The 24,381-nt window shown below is 44.9% G+C and overlaps 1 protein-coding gene across 2 annotated transcripts in view; it reads left to right on the top strand.

Annotated features, from left to right (window-relative positions):
* The first annotated feature begins 559 nt into the window (after positions 1–559).
* The window catches only part of HDX (highly divergent homeobox), a 38,511-nt gene continuing 14,689 nt past the window's right edge, over positions 560–24,381 (top strand). Inside the window, exons 1-6 of one of the 2 annotated variants that reach the window (XM_033072288.1) lie at positions 560–697; positions 3,652–3,797; positions 6,702–6,848; positions 8,743–9,852; positions 13,518–13,571; positions 22,384–22,530. In XM_033072288.1, the coding sequence (XP_032928179.1) occupies positions 6,702–6,848; positions 8,743–9,852; positions 13,518–13,571; positions 22,384–22,530 (1,458 nt within the window). In that variant the 5' untranslated portion in view covers positions 560–697; positions 3,652–3,797. The remainder of the gene's footprint in view (positions 698–3,651; positions 3,798–6,701; positions 6,849–8,742; positions 9,853–13,517; positions 13,572–22,383; positions 22,531–24,381) is intronic. The other variant, XM_033072289.1, reaches the window with a different exon arrangement.

The raw sequence follows: 24,381 nt of genomic DNA, 5'->3' as shown, positions 1-24,381 counted from the left end.
GGGTTTCGCTGGGCTATTTGTGAGCCCAGGCTGTGCAGTTCAGGGGGGTCATGGGGATGGCGACCCACAGGATCCCTGCATGGCTGGGCTGGGAACGGAGCTCTGGAGATCACCAAGGCAGGGTCACCTGGAGCAGGTGACACAGGAGCGTGTCCAGGTGTGGTTGGGATGTCTCCAGAGAAGGAGACTCCACACCCGCCCAGGGCTCTGCCACCCTCACGGCAAGTTCTTCCTGGCGCTGAGGCCGAACTTGTGTTGTAGTTTCTGGGCACTGCTCCTGTCCTGTGGCTGGCCGGAGCCTGGCGCCACCCTCCTGGCCACATTTACACAGACTGCGGACTCCCTCCCTCCCTCCCTCTCTCCCGAAATCTCTGCAGGAGCAGTGCCGGGCGATGCGGGCCGGGCCAGCTCCGGGGGCGGTGCGGGCCGTGGGGGCGGTGCGGGCCCGGGGCCGCCGCTGTGGCCGCCCCGTCCCCTCCGTGCCGGCGCTCCCGTGCGCGCCCCCCCGGCGGGCGGCGGGGGCTGGCGCCGTCCGGGCCGCGCTGATCGCAGCGCGCCATTGGCCGCTGTCTGCGCGCACGTCACGATCATGATGAGAATTAATGATCGGGGCCGCTGATTTCATTGTGTGACGCCGGGACCGACCCAGCCGAGCCCGGCCGAGCCCGGAGCCCCCGCGCCGGCCCCGCGCTGCACGGTAAGCGCGGGGGAGCCCCCCCCCACCCCGGGTGGGGGAGCGCGGAGGGGCCCCCGGGCGGGAGGGGCGCGGCGGAGGGGAGGAGGAGGAAGATGATGGTGATGATGATGGTGGTGATGATGGTGATGATGATGCCGGCGATGCCCCCCCCAGGCCCGGCTGTAGGGGGTGGGGGGAGGCCCACGCGGGCTCGCGCGCGCGGACCCGCCCGGCGCGCGCAGGCGCTGCCGCGCCTCCCGCCCCCCCCGGGCGCGGCCCCGAGCGGGGATGGGGGGGGGGGACAGCGCCGGGCGCGCGCCGGGAGCCGCCGGGGGAACTGCGCGTGCGCGCGCAGCCGCTCCGCGCGCGCCGGTTGGGGGGGGCACCGCGCGCCTGCGCCCGCCGGGGCCGCTCTGCGCGTGCGCGCCGGGCACGGCAGCGGCCCCTGGGCCACGGGTGCTTCAGTCACAGGCACAAAAATATCAGTGACAGAAACATCATGGTGACAGAAACATCACGGTCACACAGCCTGGGAAACACCCCGGGATCCCCAGCACAGCCCGTCATCGAACTCCGCCCCGTCCGCTAAACCACGGCACTCTGATCCGTGCCTTAAACACTCAGGGATGGGGACTCTACCACCACCCTTCCAGTGTCTGAGCCCCTTTCTGTGCAGAAATTGTTTATAATGTCAGTCCTAAAGGTCCCCTGGCACATGTCCTGTCATCGCTGATTTCCTCATTCCTCGGTGCCTCCGTCACAGAATCCCAGGATCCCTGAGGTTGGGAAAGGCCTCTGAGATCTCCATGTCCCGCTGTGCCCGATGCCCACCTTGTCCCCAGCCCAGAGCACTGAGTGCCACCTCCAGGCCTTCCTTGGACTCCAGCCCCTTCCAATGTTTATCAACCATTCCATGAAGAATTCCTTCCTGGTGTCCAACCTAAACCTACCTTCGCAAAGCTTAAAAATGTGTCCACTTGTGTCACAGGTTGCCTCAGTCCTTAGTGCCGCAGTGTCCCCAGTGCCTCAGTGTGCCTGTGTTGGCAGGGGTCTGGAAGAACTTAAATTAACTTTAAGGTCCTTTCCAACCCAAACCCTTCTGTGATTCCGTGGTGTGGTCTGCTGTGGTGCTGTGGTTGGACAGCTTTGTGCTGCCACACTTTTCTCCCTCGGGTGTTTGAGGATGAGGAGCAGGACGTGTCCTTGTCTGTGCTGTTCTGGAGGTCTCGCCCTTGTGTGGCACTCATCTGCCTGACTGTGTCCCCTGCCCTCTTAGCCTGGGGCTTCTCATTCTGTGGATAAAATCACACATAACTCACCTAAAGTAGTGCTGTGTCCATCCCAGAGTCCTGAAGCAGCTCACATGTTCAGAGCAGCACTGCATTTCCATGTTTCTTCCCTTTTTTCTGACATAGATCTTACAAAACACGTCCATGCTTTATTTAAAACACGTGTCTAATCCGGCTGCAGTCAGGAGTCTCACTTACATCAATAAAGCAGGATGGGATGCATAAACCTGCAGTTGTGGTCATGGGTTATTATGTTATTGGGTTACTGAGGGCTGTCTTAATTTGTCCCTAATAAAGGGCTGCATTTTATAGGTAGGGCTGTAACACAATCCTACAAACACTGTACTTAGTGGAAAGGGAAGCAATTATGCTGCAAGTCACAGATACTTAAAAGCAGTTTTACAAGCTGCTCTGTACATTGCACTCAGCCAAGCATCAGCCTCATCTAGTGCACTTGGAGTGAGTGGTTGTAACTGGTTTGGCCTGTGTAGGAAAGAGGCACCAACCTACAAATTCAGATTATTAAAGGTTGTTGCTTGATGTGTGTCCAGTATCTCCACATAGTGTGTGATTTGGGGGGCTGGTTGGTTGATTTTCTTTCAATTTGGGATGTGCAAAAAATGGTTTTTGGCAGCTGTGGAAAGTGAGTGAGATGGCTTCAAGTTTCTAAAGCTGGAGGAATAGTGTCACTACTATAGTCCTGTTTTATTTATGTCTATAGTAGTTTTCTTACCATAGTTCCAGTTTTGTCTCAGATTTATACTGGCACTGAGACTTGTTATTTTTTGCCACTGGAGATCTGTGGCGGGAATAAAAAAAATATAAATTGGGAGTGTGCTGATTTTCTTGTTGTACCTCTTAAAGATGGAGAGACTGAAGCAGAAATGGTCTTTGTAAGGTGACTTTTTTCTAGGCAAATGCCTTTTTGGAGCTGAAGTTAAAAAAGAAAACTGTCAGAAACCGATTGTTTCCTTTTATCACCCTGTGTTAATCCCTGACAGTTTTAGTTCTAGTTATACCATAAATATTTTTATACTTACTTCCTGGTGGCTTGTACTCATGAGTTAATTGATTTTTTTAAATTATTTATTCAGCATCCAAGACTAGTTTCTATTGCTGTTTGAAGTGACTGTAGTTATGGGTTTGTGTCCTATTTTTCAAATTAATTATTAGTAGTATTAAGATTTACCTTGTAAATGTTTAATTGATTCAGCAATCCAAACATTTAGGGACTTTTGGAGACTAAGATCATATTGCTGTACATTGTAGGCAGAAATTATTTTTCCTTCTTATGCTACTCCTTGTTTTTCTTTATTTTCCCCCCCAGATCGCTCAAATAATTGCAGAATATCTCTGTAACTCCTGAATTACTTGATTACATTATTTTTCCCATTTCCTTATAGTTGTTCTTTCTTTTGTGGCACTTCTTGATATTGAGTTGTTTCCATTAGTTACTAAAAAGGAATGACCTGACTTCTGCAGGTCAGAGACACCAACACACTTGGCCAAGGCTGCTTTATTTTATTAGAGCAGGCAGATGTTGAATCCTTAAATACAGCTTTGTCACCTCTGTGTTTTATTAAAGTGAAAATTCAACTTACATTCATGGAACTTGTTTGTGTAATGCTTTACCTGATTTTTATTAAATTTCACAGAGTTCTTCCCTGTAACAAAATCTCTTTTCAGTGCCAGTGTGTTGCCAACCAGCTGGACACCTGAATTCCCAAAAACTCACATGCATGTTTGCTAAGTTTGGCAAGTCAAGATCAAAATGAAATTATGATAAAAATCCATGTGGATTTCTAACTTGGAATCTGAAGTTCAAGACAAAGGTGAGAAAACCTGAAGAGACTGGAGTGCGCTTTAGATGCACAGATTGGGAAAAGGAGTTCATTTCCTTGGAAGTTACTGAGGTTATTTTGAATAATAGTCTGTGATAAAGGTGTGTGACCTGCTGATTCCCTTCATACTCATGTGGCTGCCTCAATGTTCTGTAATTTTAGCACTTTGCAAGTTACTTCCTGCATTAAAGAAAATGTAAGAGTTCATATCTCATTCCAATTATGAAAACTGATGCTGAACATGTAATATTTCCCCCAAAAATAATCAGTGTAATCCTTTGATGAACATATCCTGTATTAATTTGTCTCAGTAACATTATGTTCTTACAGCTGTTTGAATACTCAGTGTAGGTAAATTCCCAGGTGTAACAGGCATGGAAGTGAGCACAAGTTGTTGCCTGTGCAGGTGGTATATGCAGAGGCAGCTCTTCCTGGATTAATGGGATGGCTCTGGACTCTGTGGTTTTCTAAGGGAGCTCCCAAACATCTATCCATTGGTTTATTCAGCACAGGGTGCTTCAAATATTCAGAATCAGCACTGAAGAACAGCTGATAGCAAACTGATTTCCATCTGCACTTTGGGGGTGACATCAGAGAGCTTTGAACCTGCTAGAGACAGAATATTGCCAGGTGTCCTTCACACTGCTGTGAAATCAGTGGAAAATGGTACAGAACTGTCTGTTGACAGAGGATTTGGTATATCCAAGACACGAAAAGCTTTAATAAATCTCACCTACTTATTTGAAGGTTTAGGATGTTGGAATGTAACCTGCAGTTATGACTCAGTTCATAACTCTGTGGCTGTAATCTGTTTATTTAAATCAGTTTCTAATGGTCTCTGCAGGAAGCCTTTGAGCTCTGCTTTACTGGATTCAAGGCAGAGGCTGCCAAGGAATCTTACCAGGACTTTGGTGGCAGGTGTAGTTCACAAGTGGTTAAAACCCACTGCAAAAATGAGTTATTAAAGCAGAGCATGACCTCTCCTGAGCTTAGCTAGGCCAAGCCTGTCGTGCAATACTCAAGGGTTTATCTGAAGTTCAAGTGATTTAATCAAAATGCTCCACCCTATCTTTATCTAAATTACGGATGTCAAATGCAACAATGAAAGTATTTTAACACAGACGTGACCTTGGATACAGAAATACACATAATTAAAAAATGTGTCAAGGACCTGACACAGGTCTTCCCATGCAGGTCATCAGGTCTGGCTTTAAAAATTTATCTTGCCATTGGAAGAGTCTTCACTGCAGTTGGTGAACTGTTTGGAACCATGATGTGATGAGCCTGTGTATGAAACACTGAGCTTTGGGATGATTTCAGCTGGGTCTGGAAAGGTGGAAGTCTCAGAATTATTTCTGATGAGGTCATTTACTGAGCTCCAGTAAATAAAACAGGAGCCCTGGTACTGAAAGAGGACTAGGCAGGAGTGGAATCTGGGTCCTGCCAATCGTACAGGAGGAAAAAGAATCACAAAATTAACTCTTCTGTGTTCTCTCCAAGTGACGTAAATCAGTCGGGGGCCTCGTCATTGTGTATCCACATGGGAGATCTGAAGGCAGTTCTCAACATGAGAAAGTAGATTATTATGAACTTTATTGATTTCTTAATGGACTAATAATTGTCTCCTCTGTTGCTTGCTATAAATTTCTTTAAGGAGTAGATTATTCAGAGCAAGAGTCTCTTTGCCCAGCTGTGGCTGTGACTGAGTAAATGTTCTGGGGGAGGCAGAACTTGGGCAAACCTGACTTGTAATGCAGTATTTAGTAATGCTCTGGATTGAGAGAGTGAATAAGAGTTGAGAACAGAGGTAAAAAATGTGATTGGAAAATCGTCTTCTATTTTATCTGTTATTTCAAAGAAACAGCAATTTTTACAAATTGGTAATCACTGCTTTTTCTATTGCATGTTGACATAGAGAGGAAAGTAAACTCTGAAGTCAAAGCTCTGGCCTACAAACTTTTACTCCAAATTCTAAATATCAATCTCTTTCTTTATACAGGCCTCTTGAACTCTTAACATCCATTACCATTACATAGTATAACCATCTTGGAGAATAAAGTGAAAGCAGTTGGATGTCTGCTTATGCTTTTGAGCCCTTAATAATTTTATTTGCTCTATATTAGAAGCAGCTCTTGTGCAAAGATTAGGTAGATCCATTCAGAATTTTCAAAAATGCTTGGCTATGAAAGGTTCCCTCATCCCCTTTATTTTCCTACTGGCAGGTTTCTTGTCCTTTGGTTCATTCTGTATTATTGTGATGCATGTGCTGCATTAAATTAACTTGTGGCTGGTGATATTTTTGCTTCCCAAGACACCAAGTTGGATGCAGGTTGTTCCTGGCCAGCACTTGTGTTGTCTCAGCTGGTGGCCTCCTCTCTGAGACAATAAAAGGCCCTGTCTTGGAAATCTGTGATGATGGGGCTCTTCTTTTGTGATATCTACCCAGAGGATTACATTCTTTGCTGTGTAGATTGTGTAACAAGAGCATCAAGCTCCAGTTTGCCATTAGGACTTTGTTGTGCGTTTGGTAATATTGATAATATTGGCAATAATGTTTGCCTTTCCCATTTATTATATTCTTATTTATTTTCTTAAGGGAAAAACCTTTTCTTTCAAACTAGAGCCTCATGGACTTAGCAATATTATGGAATATTTATTTATTTATGAAAAGCAGTTGCTGTTTTTCCAAACATCCAGCTCACCTGTTCAGCTTGAGTCTGTCACAACACTGATTGCAAGAGGCTTTCTTGGAGAGTCAGGAAGAGTGTTGGTAAAAGATTCTGTAGAGAAAACATGTCAATCCTCCTTGTTATCACAGTCACAGAGGAGAGCTGTGCCTCCTGCAAGTGTTCCAGTTTCCATTCCAGCTTTCAGAGTGTCTCCTTTTCCTTTCAGATGAATCTGCGTTCTGTATTTACTGTAGAACAACAAAGGATATTACAGCGTTACTATGAAAATGGAATGACAAATCAAAGTAAAAATTGCTTTCAGCTCATTTTACAGTGTGCACAAGAAACTAAACTGGATTTCAGTGTGGTCAGGGTAAGTACTGAGGCCTTCCAAATTTGTTAAGCATACACATTCATTGCTTTACATAAAATAAAGAGAGATCTGGAGTCTCTAACTTTATCCTTGTCTTAAATCAGACTTCAGTGTGTGTGTGACATTCATTTTTATCCAGTGAGCCTATTTAGAGTTTGTTTTCATTGAAATGTCTTCACATGACTGTTGAATTTAGCAGGGGCCTGGGTTGCACAAGGAGTGATCTTTGTTCTTTGTCCTTTGTTGGGATTTTTAAAATTATTATTTATTAAATTACAAAGTGGCTTTCCCTATAGATACTTTGTATAATGTATTGTATCAGAGCAAGGTCATGTTAAGAAACTTTTTAAGCTAAATAAATTTCTACCAATTGATATATTTGGGAAAAACAATTGTGAAACTATTTCTTTTGATGCATTCTTGTCACACTTGTATTCCACATCACAATCATAAATATTGTGGTCCCTTGTGGTTATTTACAGTGAGGACCTTCTTTTCCTGTAAAACAAGAATGTCCCAGTGCTAACAGGAGCTCTTCAGAGTCTATGAATTCCATGGGAAGGGAAATAATAATCCCTTTGTGAAACACTAGACTACAAAATGGCTGTTGTCCGAGAGCAGAAATAGAAATCCTGAGGCATTAATGGAAAAGTAACAAAGGGTGGTGGAGCTCCCAGGAGCTGCTGTGAACTGGGCATGAGGAGGAGCAAGTGGGACCAGCTAGGTTGGTTTTTAATTGCTCTAACAGTGGCACATAGACAATAACAACCCTGCTCCCAAATTCTTAGCTGGATTCCTGTCCCTCAGAACACTCTGGAAACATTAAAAGTTACTTTCTCAGCTGGAGGTGGTGGAAGCTGTGAAAGTCAGCCAGGGATTCAGGCTCCTGGGGCAGGCAGCAGTTGTAACAGGAATCTGGATGCTGATGGTGCAGCCAGGGCTGCTTTGCTATTTTTGTGCTGATTGAATGTCCTAGAGGAGGCAGCCCAGCTCCCCTTTCCTTGCACTTCTCTCCATCTCCATGTTTCCTTTCCCTCTTGATTTTCCTTCCTGCAATCAAGTATCATTCCTTCTGTTTTCTTCCCTTTCTGAGCCCAGATTTGCAGCACTTAAACTCCTCCTTACTTAGGAAGTGCAATGGAAACAGATCCAGTGTTTGTCCTGCATTTGTCATATTTTAGCATGATCTTACCATTCTCTTCTTTACACCCCTCATTTCTGCTTTTCCTAATGCCCTCTTTTTTCCTTTTTTCTTTTTTCCTATGAAACTCTTGGTCAGTGATTAGTTCTTGGCAAAATGATGCTTGAGTTGCAGCTGGCACTTGCAGATAGGATTATAATAGGCACATGAATTCCCTAAATACAATTGGTCAGGAGAATGAGACTGAGCAGAGGCAAAGCTGACCAGTAACTGACATTTTACTGCATGCTACAAACTGTGCCTCAAATTAGACATTTTGTAAAATTTGACCAAAAAAACTTTGTGGAGTGGAATTGTGTATGGCAGAGATGTTTGTTTTCCTGTTGGAAATTAGTCACAGTGGTGTCAGTGAAATAAATCTTGAGGGTAACTTCAAGATGGGAGAGGAGGAAAAACAATCTCAGGATTTTTAAGAAGCTGGGGCTTTGGAATTGAGGCTGAGTTGTCCTGTGTATGAGTTGGGGATCCCAAGGAGGAGAGGCCTGGATTTCTACCCTGTGTTTTTCAGTCCTGTATTTCCACCCTGTCATGTGCACTGCATAATCGGTACATGATTTACATATTTGTAAACTTAGATCTCGACTCCAACACTTAACATGTCATCAGATCTGCTTAAAAATGGAATTGCTAATTTTTTTCTGCCTCTTTGACGCCTCTTTTCGTGTTTGTTGTTGTTCCTGTTGTCGTTTGCAGACGTGGGTTGGCAACAAGCGGCGGAAGATGAGCAGCAAGAGCGCGGTGGAATCTGGGGGCACCCCCCCAGGGACTGCCCCTGCCACTCCCTCCGTGCCCCCGGATGCAGCAGTGAGAAATGTGGTAAATATTGCTCGATCCCAAAGCCAGCAATCCTCTTGGACCTCTTCTAACAACGACGTGATAGTGACTGGTATCTACAGCCCTGCCAGCTCCTCGGGCCGGCCGGGAGCCGCCAAGCACATGAACGCCTCCGTGGCAGAGCTCCACAAAACCTCCATCCCACGGCTCCCGGGCAAGAGCGATGCAGACTTCCAGCAGCAGCACATCCCTCTGGGTCGGCAGGTACCCCACTGTAAAAACACTTCCCTCTTAGTGGGGGAAAAGACCATTATTCTCTCCAGGCAAACGAGCGTGCTCAATTCTGCCAGCTCCATCTACAGCCACACCAAGAAAGGCTCCTCGGTGCAGACGGCGGAGCTGGTGTTACCTCAGAAACCCATGATTTGCCACAGGCCCTGCAAGGCCGAGTCCTTGGGGTGCCAGCGCTTGCACAAGGCCGAGCACGCGGCCCTGGTGTCGCACACACCCCCCGGGCCCAGGGCTCACCCCAGGGAGCCGCCGTGCGGCACCCAGAACCTGGAGATCCGCGAGGTGTTCTCGCTGGCCGTCACCGACCAGCCCCAGCGCCTGGTGGCGGCCGGCAGCTCCCAGAAACATCCCTCCCTGGAGGGCGGCTGCCTGTCCATCGCCATGGAGACGGGCGACGTGGACGACGAGTACGCCCGTGAGGAGGAGCTGGCCTCCATGGGAGCGCAGATCCACAGCTACTCCAGGTACTGCGAGGGCAGCGGCTCCGGCCGCGGCGACAACCAAAGCGTGGCCGGGCCGGGCCGCGGCGGGGGCTGCGGGGCACAGCTGGGCAGTGCCAGGGATGTGCCCAACAATCTCCTGTACCACAGCAGAGAGTTCCACCTGCCTGCACGGACCTCATTGCACACCACATCCAGCACCATTTATAACACCAACAACGCAGCCAGAAGTACCTTTTCTCCTCATTTTACGTCTTCAAGTCAACTGAGGCTGTCGCAAAACCAAAACAATTACCAGGTAATCCATCAGTTTATCTCTGTTTTCAGACTTCAGAGCAGATAAATGCTGTTTCATGTAGGTTCACCTTTCTGCAGGCTGTGCTCTCTATGCTTTCAGTGGAGACAATTCCTTCTCAAACCCAGTGCAGGCAGCACTGCAGTGTGGTAGCACTTCTGCCTGTCCAGCTGAGCCCCTGCTAGCCATGTATTGAAGATCAGTGAGGATTTCATAGATTCCATGGCTAAATTTTGGCTCATACCAGTGAGCTGGTGGTTGCTCAAGCCTGTGCTGTCCAGCCATGGCCTTTCCCTGGATGTTCCCCTGTGCACACACATCACACGTGGCACTAGATGTGGTCTCATGCTGACATTTGTGCATTTGCTCACCCCATTGATGGCAGCTTGGAATCCTGTACCCCCTGTGCAGGTGGCAATCTCTGGACCTGTGTTCTGTCAGGGATGAGGGTCCCCTGTCAGGGAGTTAACTCAGCTTCCTTTCCCTCAACATCTAATTCAAATAATCAATTTTACATTCAATCCCTTTATTCTTTTTCCTGTACTAAAATCCCTTTAGTGATACTGAGGGGGAATTAAATGTATATCATTGAAGAACTAAAAGATGTTTAGGAGAAACTGCATCACTTGACACATTTTTTTTCAGTTTTTGGTATCACAAGGGGAGAGATGCTTGTGCAGGAAACATCCAAATTGGTTTTTTTCATGGATTTCACGCCATCTGGCATGACATAGCCTGGAGACACTGAGGTAAAAGTCTTTTAAGGCTGACAGGATGTGATTGTGTGTGTCACCTGTGCATTTGCCTGTTATTGCATTGCCTTTTTAGTTTATCCTGAAAATAAACTGTGTCGACAGCATATCAGCTTTTCCTGTGCTCTGCTCACCAGGAGAGAGAACAAGACTTTGTGAGCCGTGGTTTTTTAGGTTTTTTAGTTTTTCTTTTTTTTTCTGACTTGTTCCTATCTCATGTAACTATTTGAAAGAAAGCTTCTGAGTCCAAGTCAGTGCCACTTTTCACTTGAATTATTGCTTTTCTGGGTAACCCAGAGGCTTGATGAACTGAGAGTAAATTCTGGGGAGTAGATGGCACCTCAGATGAGCTGTTCTCTCCTTTACTCTCACAGTCTGTCAGTATTTGCTGTTACTTTTCTTACTTGGTTGTAGAAGTCCTGAAATGCTGTTTACTTTTGCCATCCCAATTTCACAGTAAATGTGCAGATCTGTCAATAAAGGATTGGTAAAAGTGCTTGCAGTTGAGTTAAGGACATTTTTTTAAGTTTCATGGAAGGAAATCCTTTACTGATGCCTCCATCAGCTGTGTGCTCATGTGCTTTAGTTCACTCTTGAAAAAGCATCAGGAAGATTGATTTCTCCTGTTTTAAATTCTTTTAAAATTAAATTCAGTATAACTTTGTTTTGGGGTTTTATGGGGTAGGAACTGAGTCTTTTAGAAGAGCTAGAACAGTTCATGGTAGATGATATTTTATCTGTGTGGTGTTTTATGGATCAGAATAAGATCTCTGGAACTTTGTTTAGGATTGTTTTTTTTTTTTAATTCCCCCTGTTGTAAGAACATACATGGTTTTTTGATAAGTGACGAATTCATCTGTACCCAGCTGACCTCCATGACACCTCTGTTCTTTGGATTTGGAATATGGATGGAGGGAACTTCTGTTTCCTGTCATATCCTTTGTCATTCCAGAGTTTTAAACCTTGGAAAAGCTGAGCAGGATGCTGTTAATTCCCTAATTGCTGTGAGCATGCACCCTGTGAACCCCTGAGGTGACACTTGTGGGTATTAGAGACTTTCCAGGGTGCTGTTTTGAATCCTTTTAGGCTTGTACAGGATGACACTTCTTTTTTTGTAATCAGTTTATGTTAATTTTATTGCCCATGTTTAGCTAATTTATCCATCAGCACAGAGATGAAAATCCTTAAACTTGGGGAAATCTTCTTGAATTTAAAAATAGATTAAACCTGGGCTAAATGATTATTGGAGTAGTTGAACATCCAAGCAGATGCTTCTTCAAAGTCAGGACTGTGTGATTCATGTTTTGATGAAGTAATTACTGTCATATATTGGTGGGGTTTCTAATTAGCAATTAGTTATAGCTTCCTTACTGGTTCAATTAATCAAATTCATGTTAGTGTAACTTAAGACTAAATTTAATTAACTGATCAATTTTAATGGCTGAGCAGTTTCAATAAACAAATTCTTCAGCCTACTTGCTTGTCTTAGTTTGACTTTGTGCTGAGGTAGAGAGGTTATCTGTGGCTGAATTGGGATCTAGTCTTGGTTTCTTACCTCAGCCCTAAGGGACAAGAGCACTGTTGAAGATCTGTGTGTTTTTATTTATTTTGTGCCTGTTTGACAGAGGCAGCTCAGGACAGTGCCATGCACGTTGTCTTTCAGGGAGTTCTCTTGAGATGAGCTTGGCTGGTTTTGGCCTCATCCCTGGCACAACTCTGAGCATTTTTCTTCCCAGCAGCCCTTAATGCATTTTGCTTTATTCCCATGGAAAAGCACTTTTTTTTTTTGTAGCCCATTTTAAATTAGTGCAGAGGAGCCGCCTGAGTGGTTCCTCAGGTGCCTTTGCAGTGCATTTTGTGGTGTGAAGCTGTTGTGTAGGATATTGGGTTGTAACAGACATAACTTTACAGAGTTATGAAAAATGTGTGTGTGCAGTAAAAAAAATTAATATTTTAGGCTCAAATCCTGCTGCAGACTGGCCCCCCTCATCCCTCTTTGTGCTGCAATGAGAAAGGGTCTGACCTTGGGTGAGCTCCAAGTGCTTCCAGCCAAAAACTTGAATAGAAGTGTCTTACATGCTTGTACAGCAAACACCTGTACCAGGGCTGCTGTGCTTGTTGTGCTCATGCTGCAAGAGCCATCAGTGAAGCACTTGGCAAATGCAAAAACTCCCAGTGCAGTTTGGTTCAGTCAGCAGAAGTGCACAGGCTTTTTCCTCACATACATGTGTGTAATGACTAGAGGTGATTGCTCTCTCCAGAGCTGTGTTTAGTCTCTCAAGCATTGCTTGTCTGCACAAGATGAACATGGAATCTTAAATGTAAAGATTCCAGGCTATGACACACCTCAGATGGTCAGGGAAAACACTGAGATTTTTATTTAGTACAGTCTGACCTCTGGGAATGATGGAAAAGCAATAGGAATGGAGGCAGCTCTCCTTTGCCTTCATACCCCTTCCCCTTTCTTCTCCATCCTGATATCCCTAATTTTTCTGCTGGTACACAAATCTTTGACATCAGACATAGAACAGCACAGTGACAAACACAAGAGCATTTTTTCTGGAAGTTGAAGTGATGTAAGTGAGAAAGATGTGAGGGCAGCTCAGTCCTCAACCCTTGTGTGACTCCATCCTGCCAGTTTGGGACACACGGAAAGACAAACTGCTGTTGTGAAATAAAAGTTTTGGGGTACCAAAAGTACAGAAACAAAGTTGTCACTGTGTTATCTTGTCCTCACCCAAAGAAAGTGTTTTATTCTTGGCAGTAAAGGTGAGTGTGACTTTGGTTTTGGATCTTAACCTGTTTATAGACATTGGTGTCAGAATTGAATGTACAGTGCTGAAGTCTCAGTATTGGCTCTCACAGCAACCTAAGCTGTTCTTGTTTTCTGTTCTTTTTCCTCCTTCCCCTCTGCAGATTTCAGGAAACCTTACTGTGCCTTGGATTACAGGTTGTTCCAGAAAAAGAGCAGTAAGTACATTTCCATTTAAGTATCTAATGCATCAAGTGAAGCAATGAAAAATTGGTAAAAAAGCGTTTTTGAAAATGTCAGTTCTGTTTAGCTTGGGTGGGTTTTTTCCTTTGATACAAACATCAACTGCAGGTGCAGTGTTTCAGTTGAGGTGAAGTTGATGTCTGCCTTTAAAAACAGGTCAAGGTCATAATCCAGTGTGAGGTGATGCCCAGGTAGGAACTGTGCTCTTAGCTCAAATACAGCATCTGAATTGATAAAGACTGAGAGTTTGGAGCTCAGAAGATGTTTTTATATTGAAAGTGAAGTGGTTGTTAATTCAGGCAACTGAATGCTTAAGAGAGTAACTCCCTCTGCAGCTTCTCTGCACATGCACAGAATTAGTCAGTGCTGCCTGTAGGAACTTGATCAAGTCTAATTTTATCCACATAAATGGCATTTCACAGTAGCAGAATCAGCCAGGTGTCCTCAATTCACGGACATCTCCAACACAAGATATGAAACAGCTTTTGTCAGGGGGAAAAAAAACCTCTGCCCAACTCTTTGTTTAGGTAGTGCTCAGCATTTCCAGCTTGTGTTTGAAGAGTGTCAGTTCTGCCTCCAGCCTCAGCTGGATGGTCCAGCCAGGCTCTCCAGGGGCTGCTCTATCACTCCTGCTCTGTCAGAAGCAACAACTGGGGAAATGTCTGCCATGGTAACCAAATTCCCCAGTCTGTGGAGCTGGCAGTGTCCTGGCAGTGCCCTGACAATATCCTGGCAGTGCCCTGACAATGTCCTGGCAGTGCCCTGGCAGTGGCTGCTGTGTTGGCAACAAGGTCTAGGCAATGGAAGAGTCTTTCCTTGCTTTCTTCTACTGTAACCACAACTTTTTCCTTTCTTTATTATAGTATTTCCAATTCTTCAGGAGGTGTGAGTGTGGCAGTGTTTCCTGTACAAGTAGGAATCTAAGGACCATCACATTAATGATGTTTTCTCTGAGACTTTTTCTAGGTCTCAGCTGAAGCACTTCCAATTTCTGCAGAGTTTGGTAGAATCACTTACTTCTTTTTGTACAGAGAGCACTTTATAAGAGCATCTCCCAGAGGAACTGGTACTTTTATACAAATCCTGTTGTGCTCAATCCATCTTTTTTCTTTCCTAAGTGCTAATTCTCTTGAGGAGGCTTTTTAAAATGCAGCTCTTTTCTGGAAGGCTCATCCCCTCTATCACTTAATGACCTTTCAGAGCATCTCACCAAGGAGCTGGGGAGTGTCCTGGGTAGAGTTTCACAGCTACATGGGGAACTTTTCCCTCCCTGCCAGTGCCCTGCCACCCCATCCACAGCCAATATCCAGCTGTAAGGTAATCCAGGTCGGGTGTGTGACCTGTCAGGTACAAATTCTGCTGCTGAGGTTGTTTTTAGAGGTCAGTGCTGTTCTGGGTTCAGGTGAGTGCCAGAGCCAGCTCAGATGTGGCAGTGGGAGCACTGGGCTGGGAGTGGGGTGATGTTGGCCCCTGCCTGCAGCTCTGGGGGGTTGTTGGGCATTGTGGTCATGCTGGATACCTGACCCCCAGCTGTAGAAGAGATTTCTGGGGTAAATTTTGAACTTCCCAGGATGTGGAGGTGCCTGTTCATTAATTACAGAGTCCCTACGGTTGAAAATACTTTTAAGATCATTGAGTCCAACTCTCAGCCCAGCATCAGCATGGTCACCACTACAACATGTCCACACATTTTTTTAACTCTTCCAGGGATGGTGATTCCACCCCTGCCCTGAGCAATGCCCCTGCCCCAATGCTTTACAACCCTTTCAGTGATAAATGTTTCCTGATATCCAACCTGAACCTCCCCTGGCCCGGCCTGAGGCCATTCCCTCTCCTCCTGTCCCTGTTCCCTGGAGCAGAGCCTGACCAGGGGCTGTCCCCTCCTGTCAGGGAGTTGTGCAGAGCCACAAGGTCCCCCCTGATCCCCCTTTTCTCCAGGCTGAGCCCCTTTCCAGCTCCCTCAGCCCTTCCTGGTGCTCCAGACCCTGCCCCAGCTCCATTCCCTTCTCTGTCTCCAGCCTCTAAATGTCTTCCCTGCAGTGAGAGACCATTAAGGATGATTATTAGGGAATTCTTTTTCCTTAGACCTTTACTCATTTGTCTTTAATCAATAAAGTGCATAAAACCCATTGGTTAATACAGTCTGACAACATCTGTGTCCAGATTTGTGGATGCTCTTTCCCAGTCTGAGTGCAGAATCCTCCTCAGGAGAAAAGGACTTGGCACTCTAAAACTGCAGTGTGCACACAGGGGTAAGACAAGCAAAGGAGAAAAAGCTCCTACTTCCTAGAAACTTGGATTTCAACTGTGAAGTTCTTTTGAATAAAGAGTGTGAGGGAACAGAAATAGAATGGATGGAGTTGTAGAAGTGCCATTATGGCAATTACTGCCATTCAAACAGGAAAAAGGCTAATCTGTATTTTGGTTAAAATGGAGAAGATTGTCTTTTAAATGCTCTGAATTTTTAATCTTCTGCCTTGATGTTTTGTTTTCCTTGCCCTGTCCTTCAACTGTATCAAGAGAGAAATAAAAGCTGTGCAGTTCTGCAGAAACTCTTGTGTGCTCAGCTCTGCTGTAGGATGATGTAATCCTGATTGTTAATGAATATTAGTCTAGAAATATCACCCTCTCAGTAAGTCATGAGAGTGCCTTCAGAAATGACAGTTCTGTGTTCTGTCCTGGTGCATATGCAGTGGCCTTTATGAATGCATTGATTTTTGGTTTTTCACAGGGTGGTGGAAGGATAACAAGGATTCAAAAATAGCAGTGAAGGTACTGGTTAAGGAGAGCTAAAAGGGTGAAAATATCTCCACTTCAGTTCTTAAGTCTTGAGTGAACTGACTGTGCTTCAGATCTGTGTCATCTGAGGTCTGAGCAGAATGGTTTGTGTTTGTGGTAGATTTAAAAGTGCTGGTGTGCTCTGGAAAGCATTTGTCACACAGCTGGTGAAGTTTTATTTCAGGGGGCATGTGTGCCCTGAGCTTCACTTTGGGGTGTCTGGGCTCTCAATCTCAATTTGGGAGCAGGACAGACCTGGGTGGAGAGTGCTAGATTCTGATTTTTGTATCACTTTTGAATAAAACTCAGGAGATAGAGGCAATAAAGTGTCCCCTGTGCATCCTGCCTCCCAGGAGTGCAGACACTCTTTGGGCAGGTGAAGGGTTGCAGTGAGACCTGTCCCAGCTGTTCTGAGCAGGGGAACACAGCTGGATTTTGTGGGGAAGACACATCAGTACAACTCTAAAGAAATCTCCACCTTAGCCTGGGCTCTGCAAGGCTCAGGAAAACCAACATGAGCTGAGAGCAAACAGCTCAGAGCAGCCTCACAGAGAAACCCTGGCAGGGATTAAAGCTGCCTGCAGTCAGAGGCCACCTCAGCTCTGCCTTTGGGTTTGAAACCATTCCAGGAGGAACCTGGGCAGTTCTCTGCACCTTCCTTTGCTCTGCTAGGAGGGGGAAATGTGGTTTAGTCAAGTCAGTGGAGGCTGTCTGAGTCTGCAGTGAGAGGTGAGGCAAGCTGGATGGGAAAACTCTGCTTGTTCCTATTTTGTGGCGTTAGAATTCTGACTGAAGTGTTTCTGTGAGCTATTTTCCTATGTATCTCAAGGTATTTCTACATTGGTAGTACCACCCATAGCATGGCCTGGCTTCTGGCTGGGAGCAGCACCTCCCTGTCCCACAGCACTGCTGAAGGAATGCAGAGGGGGACAAGCCTGCTCAAGTTTTTATTTCCTGGTGTGCTGCATCTCAGTGCCACAAATCACCTTGGCTTATTGCCTGCTGTGAACCTGCAGGCAAGGAATTCATCTCATCTGAGCAGGATCTGCAGAACTTTCTGGCCCAATGTGAGGAAGACATTGTTAGATTAAGAATCATGATAATTACCATCTAAAAATCAGTGTACTTTGAGACTGAACATTCACTATTTCAGAAATCAGCTCAAAACCTCCAGAAGGATGAGTGGTCATTTTGTGTGGTTTGAGGGTTGGTTTGGAAATTAAAATCAGATAATTGGGGCTCAAGGGTGTAATTTCTTTGCTAGACTGTTCATGGCATTGATATCTCTCCCTTTTTTTTTTTTCATCTTTTTAGCTGAATTTGATTTAGAAACAGATATTAACAGAGCAGCTGTAATTTTGGCTGAGTGCTGAAGCAGTTACAGCTCTTCTCACAATGGGGTACTATGAAATATTTATCAGTTCTGCCTCCATCAGAGCAAACTTCAAGCTTACCCAGCCAGTGGGGAAAGATGCAAAAAAATAAAAAGTAGCAGGAACCTAACAGTGGGTGCCCTGATGCTGTGTGAGCAGGAGCTGAAGGGTCTGCAGACACCTTTGTGCCTGAGTTTGTGCAGCTGTGTGTGAGCAGCAGTGTCCAGCCTAAGCTCAGGATGGGTGGCATTGCTTTGTGCCACCGGTGAAACCTGAAGCTGAAACCTCAGGCTGAAGGAATGTGTAATCTGGCACAGCTTTAATGAGGTTAAATATCTTGGTGTGTTAAGGGAAAATGCAGACCTTCAGGATTTGTATGTGGGAGATCAAGAGATAATAAACTGAAAAGCAAAAATGTGAAATGGTGCAGATGGGAAAGGAGAAATGGAATGATTCAGAAATCACTGTTAATACATACAAATAAGATCTTGAGATGGGAATTGATAATCTTCTGGAGAAAACAGATATTGATTAGTGTCGGGGTTCAGAGAGTCCATGCTGGTGTCACTGGGAAAGGTGAATAAGGCAAAATGACACTGAGCTTGTACAGAAGAATCTGGGATTTGTTCATACTTTGAATACTTTGAGTGCTTCTGATCTTCCCATTCCCCCCAAAATACAACAGAGATGCAGTGACATGGATCAAATTCGTGGAAAATTTGTTTGTGAGAGGTTTGTTTGCTAAAAATAACCATTACCTCAGCCCATTTCATCACCAAGTGTAAGCACTGAATGTTGATTTAATATGATTTCACTGCAATTGAAATGAACACCACACACAGTGCTCAGCTGCAGCATAAATGCAAGTTATAAAACCTCTAGTTCTTCCATTTTTTAGCATGCCTTTGATTAATAATCTGAAATTTGTGTATAGCTTTTGTGCACGTGGCCTGAAACATTCTGAAGTGATGCATAAAGGCCGATGGAAAAGGCAGGATGAGGACACTCCACCCTGCAATTATTCATCCCAATTATAGACACCAGATTTGCACCACAGATATTGCTGCACGGTGGGGGGGCTCCAGGAGCTTGGCAAAGAGCCAGGAATGTCTCTGATAAACTGGGTCATCTCTTCTGGGGATGTTGTTGTTCCACTTGGGGGGTCGGGGATGAGCCGGGTTTAACCCTGAGCACGGCACAACTGCTGATTCAATTTGCTTTGCCTTGGGAATGGATGGATGGGCTGGATTGAGATGGACAAAGCCTCTCCTGCTTTTTAAACTGTGGCCAGAGAAGTGGGAAATGGGAAGGATTCAGCCAACAGCCAGCACTGTCAATGATAAAGCTGAGCCTTGAATCAGCAAGCTGGATATCTGAAGAGAGGAAGTGAGAATTGTATTCAGAGCTGAGTTAATGGCTTAAAAAACAAGAACTTAATTACTGGTTTGCCTTAGCCTATAAGTATTGTCATAAATATGAAGCTTGCCCATATTATCTTTTGATATATTTTCCTGTAATGATAAATATTATGATACTTGTAGGGCTCTGAGATTTTCCCCTTGGTCCCTCATTTCCTCTGATGATACTAAGCCTGAGAAGTTTGTTAACTAAATTGATGGAAGCTCAGTTACATGTACAATGCAGAAATTCTATCCTTTATTTTCTGACAAAAGTCATTATGTAATTTTTAAGCAGTTTATAATGCAGGAGTCAAACTTGGGTATGATCCATGTCAAGGGATGATCCTGTCATTGAAGGTAGTTTGTGATTTCCCTAAGAAACTGCTGCTAAGGCCCATGGCACAGTGTGACACCAAGGCAGCTAATCTGGAGCTGAGATTTGGGCATGCTCAAGTGTCATTTACATCTCCTGAGCTTAAGGGCTGACACTGATCCTATGATGCTGGTGCAGCAGTTGAGAGCAATTGTGTAAATGATGATTCCTCAGGATCTCTGAGATCCCACAGAGCTGCTCACTTAGCAAAGCACAGGGGCTCCTCAGTGCTGGTCTTGGCAGAACAAAATGGCTAAAATGAGACAGAGACTCCAAAGCAGAAAATTTAAGTTGTATTAACATAATTACACAGCAGTTGTGATGCATCTAATAAGATTTTTATTGAAACATTTGAAGTAAGTCATCAGAATTAACATCAATCCACTAAAATGGAAAAGATCTGACTCTGCTTTTTAAGGAAAGTTTTTGAAGGCCTGGTGCTTTTGCTAAGTTCTGCTTTTTCCATGTAAAGTCCTTGTTTTGGGTAAGTAAAAGCTGAGCAGGCTCTGCACCTTCCTGAGCACCATACCTTTGGGAACTCGAGGCAGGCACTGAGTGTCTTTTGCCCAAGGAAGGATCCTCTTGCAGATCACTTTTCCTGCTACTGAGCCTTGCCCTGGCTTCTTTCAGGACAGGAAGCATTTCTAAATAACTGCAAAACCACTTGGCAAGAAGAAACCTGAGCTTCCTTCAGCAGCAGCTGGACTTTCTTTGGGTTTTGTTCTAATTTGACCACCACAGCACTGGAGTGGGAGAGGACAACCTGAGCAGGGTTTCTCCCTTCCCTGTGCTGGAACTCCAGGCACATTTCCTGATGCTGTACAGAATTTCTGAGCTGGAAGGGATCATTAAAGGCAGCACTGAAGTGAATGGGCTAAATGAGAGTTGCACCTGGGAGGGTAAATTTGGGTGTTCAGTGGGGGGTTAAGCTGTGGATGTTAAATGTGAGGCATGGCTGGGTGTTGTGTCCCTGCTGAGCACCGAGCACAGGGAGCTCTGGGAGTTCACTGAGAGGGCTTGCAGCAGTGTGAGCTCTGCAGAACCAGCAGGCAGTGTCAGTTATTTATGTCTGAAAAACACCCAGTGTCCTTCAGGAGGTGAGGTTGCCCTGAGCAGTCAGCAGTGTGGACAGACCAGGGTTCCTTGGTTATTGTGTAGTCTGGGCATTGCTGTCACTCTGCCTTCCCTCTCCTGGGCACTGGGCTGCCACAGGGCAGAGCTCTTCCCAAGTCCCAGTCTCTTCTGCCAGCAGCTATAAGAGGAGTTCTTGCTGCAGTGATGCAGGAGGTGGCTGTTCCTCTGTTCCTTGAACTCCTTGGAGTCAGGAGGAGCTCAGGTCAGGCGTGCAGCGAGAGCGGCGGCGGCTCCGGCGAGCGGGCACCGGGGTTTGGATTTGGCTTTGCCCAGGTCTGGAGCTGCACTTTGCTCAGCCTAGAGCAGCCAGTGGGTTCATTTTGGATGAATATGGCCTGGACATTCTGCCCAGGAGCATCTCCTGTGCTGGGCTGCCCAGGGCTGTGCAGAGCAAAGCAGCTCAGGGGTGTCTGGGGCGCCCCTCACCAGCCCCACTCTGCTGTGGGATGGGAAGAGCCCCTCTGATTCCAGTCTGGATGGTGGAGCTGCAGCCTGGAAAAACTCTGAGTGCCTGGTAGGCACTTAATTAATTGTGGGAAAGGACTCTAAGATCATCAAGTGCAATCAGCAATATTTGAATTTATCTGGTGCATCTTTTTGCTGGGATTGCTTTAGGAAGACAAAGGTTTGATGCCCCTATTTTGTATTCATACATTGAAGAGACTCAAGTGCTTCCAACATTTTGAGAAATAGTAATTTTTAAGAGAAGAAAATTGCAACAATTACAATATTCAGAAGATTGTAGAACTGGGGAGCGTACAAGATTGTCAAATGATCCTAGTTCTGTAAAATTACTTTTTATTCCACTTAAAATTATTTCTTTCTAGCTTTTAACGGTTTTTAAATGAACAAACACAGAATTCAGCTATTGAAATCGTGAACATAATTCAGCTACTGAAATAATGACACGTGTGGCACATGGGCTGCAAGTTACCAGTGCAGACTTTGTGGTTGATTTTCTATCCTATGAAGAGCAGAAGTGAAAAACATGGATTGGTGTAATGAAACTGTAGATGATAGATAAAATTCTGTGTGAAAAGCTTTTGATAGAGCTTGGAAGCTCTACTAGAGAAATACACTCTATGCTCACACCAGTTCAAACAGTGGTGAGATGTTTAGGAATTCTTTTTCAGTGTTATTTCTTTTATCACTGATCCGATATCACACGTTTTGATAAACGTAGACAAAGAGTTTGGGAGCTCACAGATAATCAGTGGAACCAATTTAAACTCAAACTCACCACATAAACATTAAAGTATTCCCTTTAGGAAGTCAGAATCCTTTGAATTATGCATGTGTTGTAGTTTGCAGTAAGATAAAAGAACTTTAAGGGGGGAGGGTGAGAAACTTGAAAAGCCTTTAAGGAGTAATTTGCATAAATTGGGTGGAGAGAGTAAACAGCACAAGGGGGGAAAAAAGTTATTTTCAGTAAGGTCTTACAGAATGAGATAAAACAAATTAGCAGAAAAATCAGGTGGAGTTGAAACAAAGCTGAAGTACCTTAAACTCGTGTTAATGCTGCCACTGCCTTTACAGCAAATCCCTGAGAACTCTGGAGTGGCCTGGATGAAGAAAAAAAAAAAAGAAATAAAAAAAATTCTTAAGGGAGACTTAAAAGAGAAGAAGAGCCATGGAGAATGTGTGTGTTACTGTGTGGGAACCTCTGGACATGAATGCTCAGGATAAGCAGATTTTTTTTCAATCTAACAGTATTTTTTTTATCTTGCAGTTACAGGACCGCACACAATTTAGTGACCGAGACTTAGCTACCCTAAAGAAATACTGGGACAATGGCATGACCAGCCTGGGCTCAGTCTGCAGAGAGAAAATTGAAGCTGTGGCTGCAGAATTAAATGTTGACTGTGAAATAGTTCGGGTAAGAAATCCGGAGTCTTCCCTTATCTCGTGGCAGGAGCAGAAATAGGACAGATGAAAGGCTTTAAAAATTGCATGAGGAAGCTTGAAATAGATTTCACGTATTACATAATGAATGACCATGTTGGGAAATGCTCTCCTGCTCTTTCTGCAGTCTATATTTAGTAAAAGCCCTCAGGTGAGAGTCTTATTGATCAGCAGCAGGAGCAGCACCACGAGCTGTTTGACATTCTCTTGAGTAAGATTTTAAGTAAAAGTGTTACATTCTTGAGGGAGATCCTAGAAGACTGAAGGGTACTATTTATATTGCTAATAAGACACCAAAAAAGGGCTTTTCTAAAGATACAGGGAAAATACTTCTCATTCATGCTTATAGGGAAAATTGTGTGAAAGAAAATGCTCCAAAATAGGAAAAGAAAATTTTACAAGACTGTCTTGAGGGCAGGTTGAGGTGGGATGGAGGAATTGTGGATCAGTTCAGTTTGATGGTTCCTGTAGATGCCTGAGGGAGGCACAGGTGTGCTGGAGATCACCTGGCTCCCAAGGAACCTCTGCACATCATCTCTTCCAGAGGCTGGGATGTTGCTGCTGAGTCCTGGCTGAGCAGACACCCAGCAGCACCTCTGGGGTCTCACCCCCTCATCCCAGCCTCAGGAAATGTTTGCAGTCAGAGAGGACAGGAGCCTCCCTTTCCCTCCTGACAGGCATGGCAATTGGGATTTTTCCTTTCAGTTTTCACCCTCTTTTTCCACCTGTTTCCTAAATTCCTGACACTGCTGCAGAAGCAGGGCTGAGTGCTCTTAGGGAACTCTCCTGTTGTGGAGACCTCTGCCTTGCTGCATCCCAATGGTTCCAAAGCTGCTTTTAGGGTTGAACACCAATCTGATTATTGGTTTTTGTGGGCACAGAGGAATTTTTTGAAACCCAGTTGTACTTTTGGAGACTGAAGAGAATCACTCTCTTCTCTATAGAGAGCAAAGCTGCTCCTTGTTTTCCCAGGACTTCACTTTGCTGTCTGGAAGGTGAAGCTGTTCCCCCTGCCAGCACCTCATGGGTGACAGGGTGACAGCCAGGCTCCCTTGGTTTGATCCTTTGGGAACATCCTCATTGGCACACAAGGGGTGACACTGGGGTTCTGTGCAAACCTTCCCACCTGCTGGAATGTTTCTGTCCTCAGGGCAGAGACCAGGGAAGGCTCTGGCATCACCAGCACCAGAACAGACTCACAATGACCCCAAGCACTTCACACACCTTGCTAGAAATGTTTTAGGAGAATTTTAGGGGTAGAATCTCAAGCTGATTTCCCACTTGGCAATTCCAGTCTGCTCTTGCCCTCACTGTTTTTCTGTTCCAAAATGTTCTGTGTTCAGCAGAGCACACAGGATGTGGAACCTTCTCTTCCCCATTTAATTTGAGACACTATCAAAACATGTTCATCTTCTCTGACATTCTCAGTATGTTGAATGAAAGATTTTCTGCTTTGAAAAGTCTGTAAAAAGATCTGCCTTTCCCAAGTGCCTTTTTCACTAAAAAGAGAGATTGATTCAATTTTAAATTTTGTTAGCTCTGTTTGTTAAAATCACAAGATGATGGGAAAATTTAAAGAATGGCAATACACTGCTTGGAAAAAAGAGACCCAGGTCTCAAAGGGCTGCTTGTGTGGGGAGTTTTCTTTAATTTTTAGAAAAAATTATCTAGGTAGTTCTCTGCATACCTGTTGTGCATTCTTCAAAGAGAAAAATCAGCAAGATGGGAAAGCAAATACCAGCCAACAAAAATGATTTGCTAAAAATAGTGTTCAGCATGTTATCTTTTAGCTTGTTAGAGATGCAGCTTGAAAAGGTTGGGGTTT

The sequence above is a fragment of the Catharus ustulatus genome, chromosome 14, assembly GCF_009819885.2.
Source record: "Catharus ustulatus isolate bCatUst1 chromosome 14, bCatUst1.pri.v2, whole genome shotgun sequence".
NCBI classification, from domain to species: Eukaryota; Metazoa; Chordata; class Aves; order Passeriformes; family Turdidae; genus Catharus; species Catharus ustulatus.
This window is presented reverse-complemented; position numbering and strand designations above follow the sequence as displayed.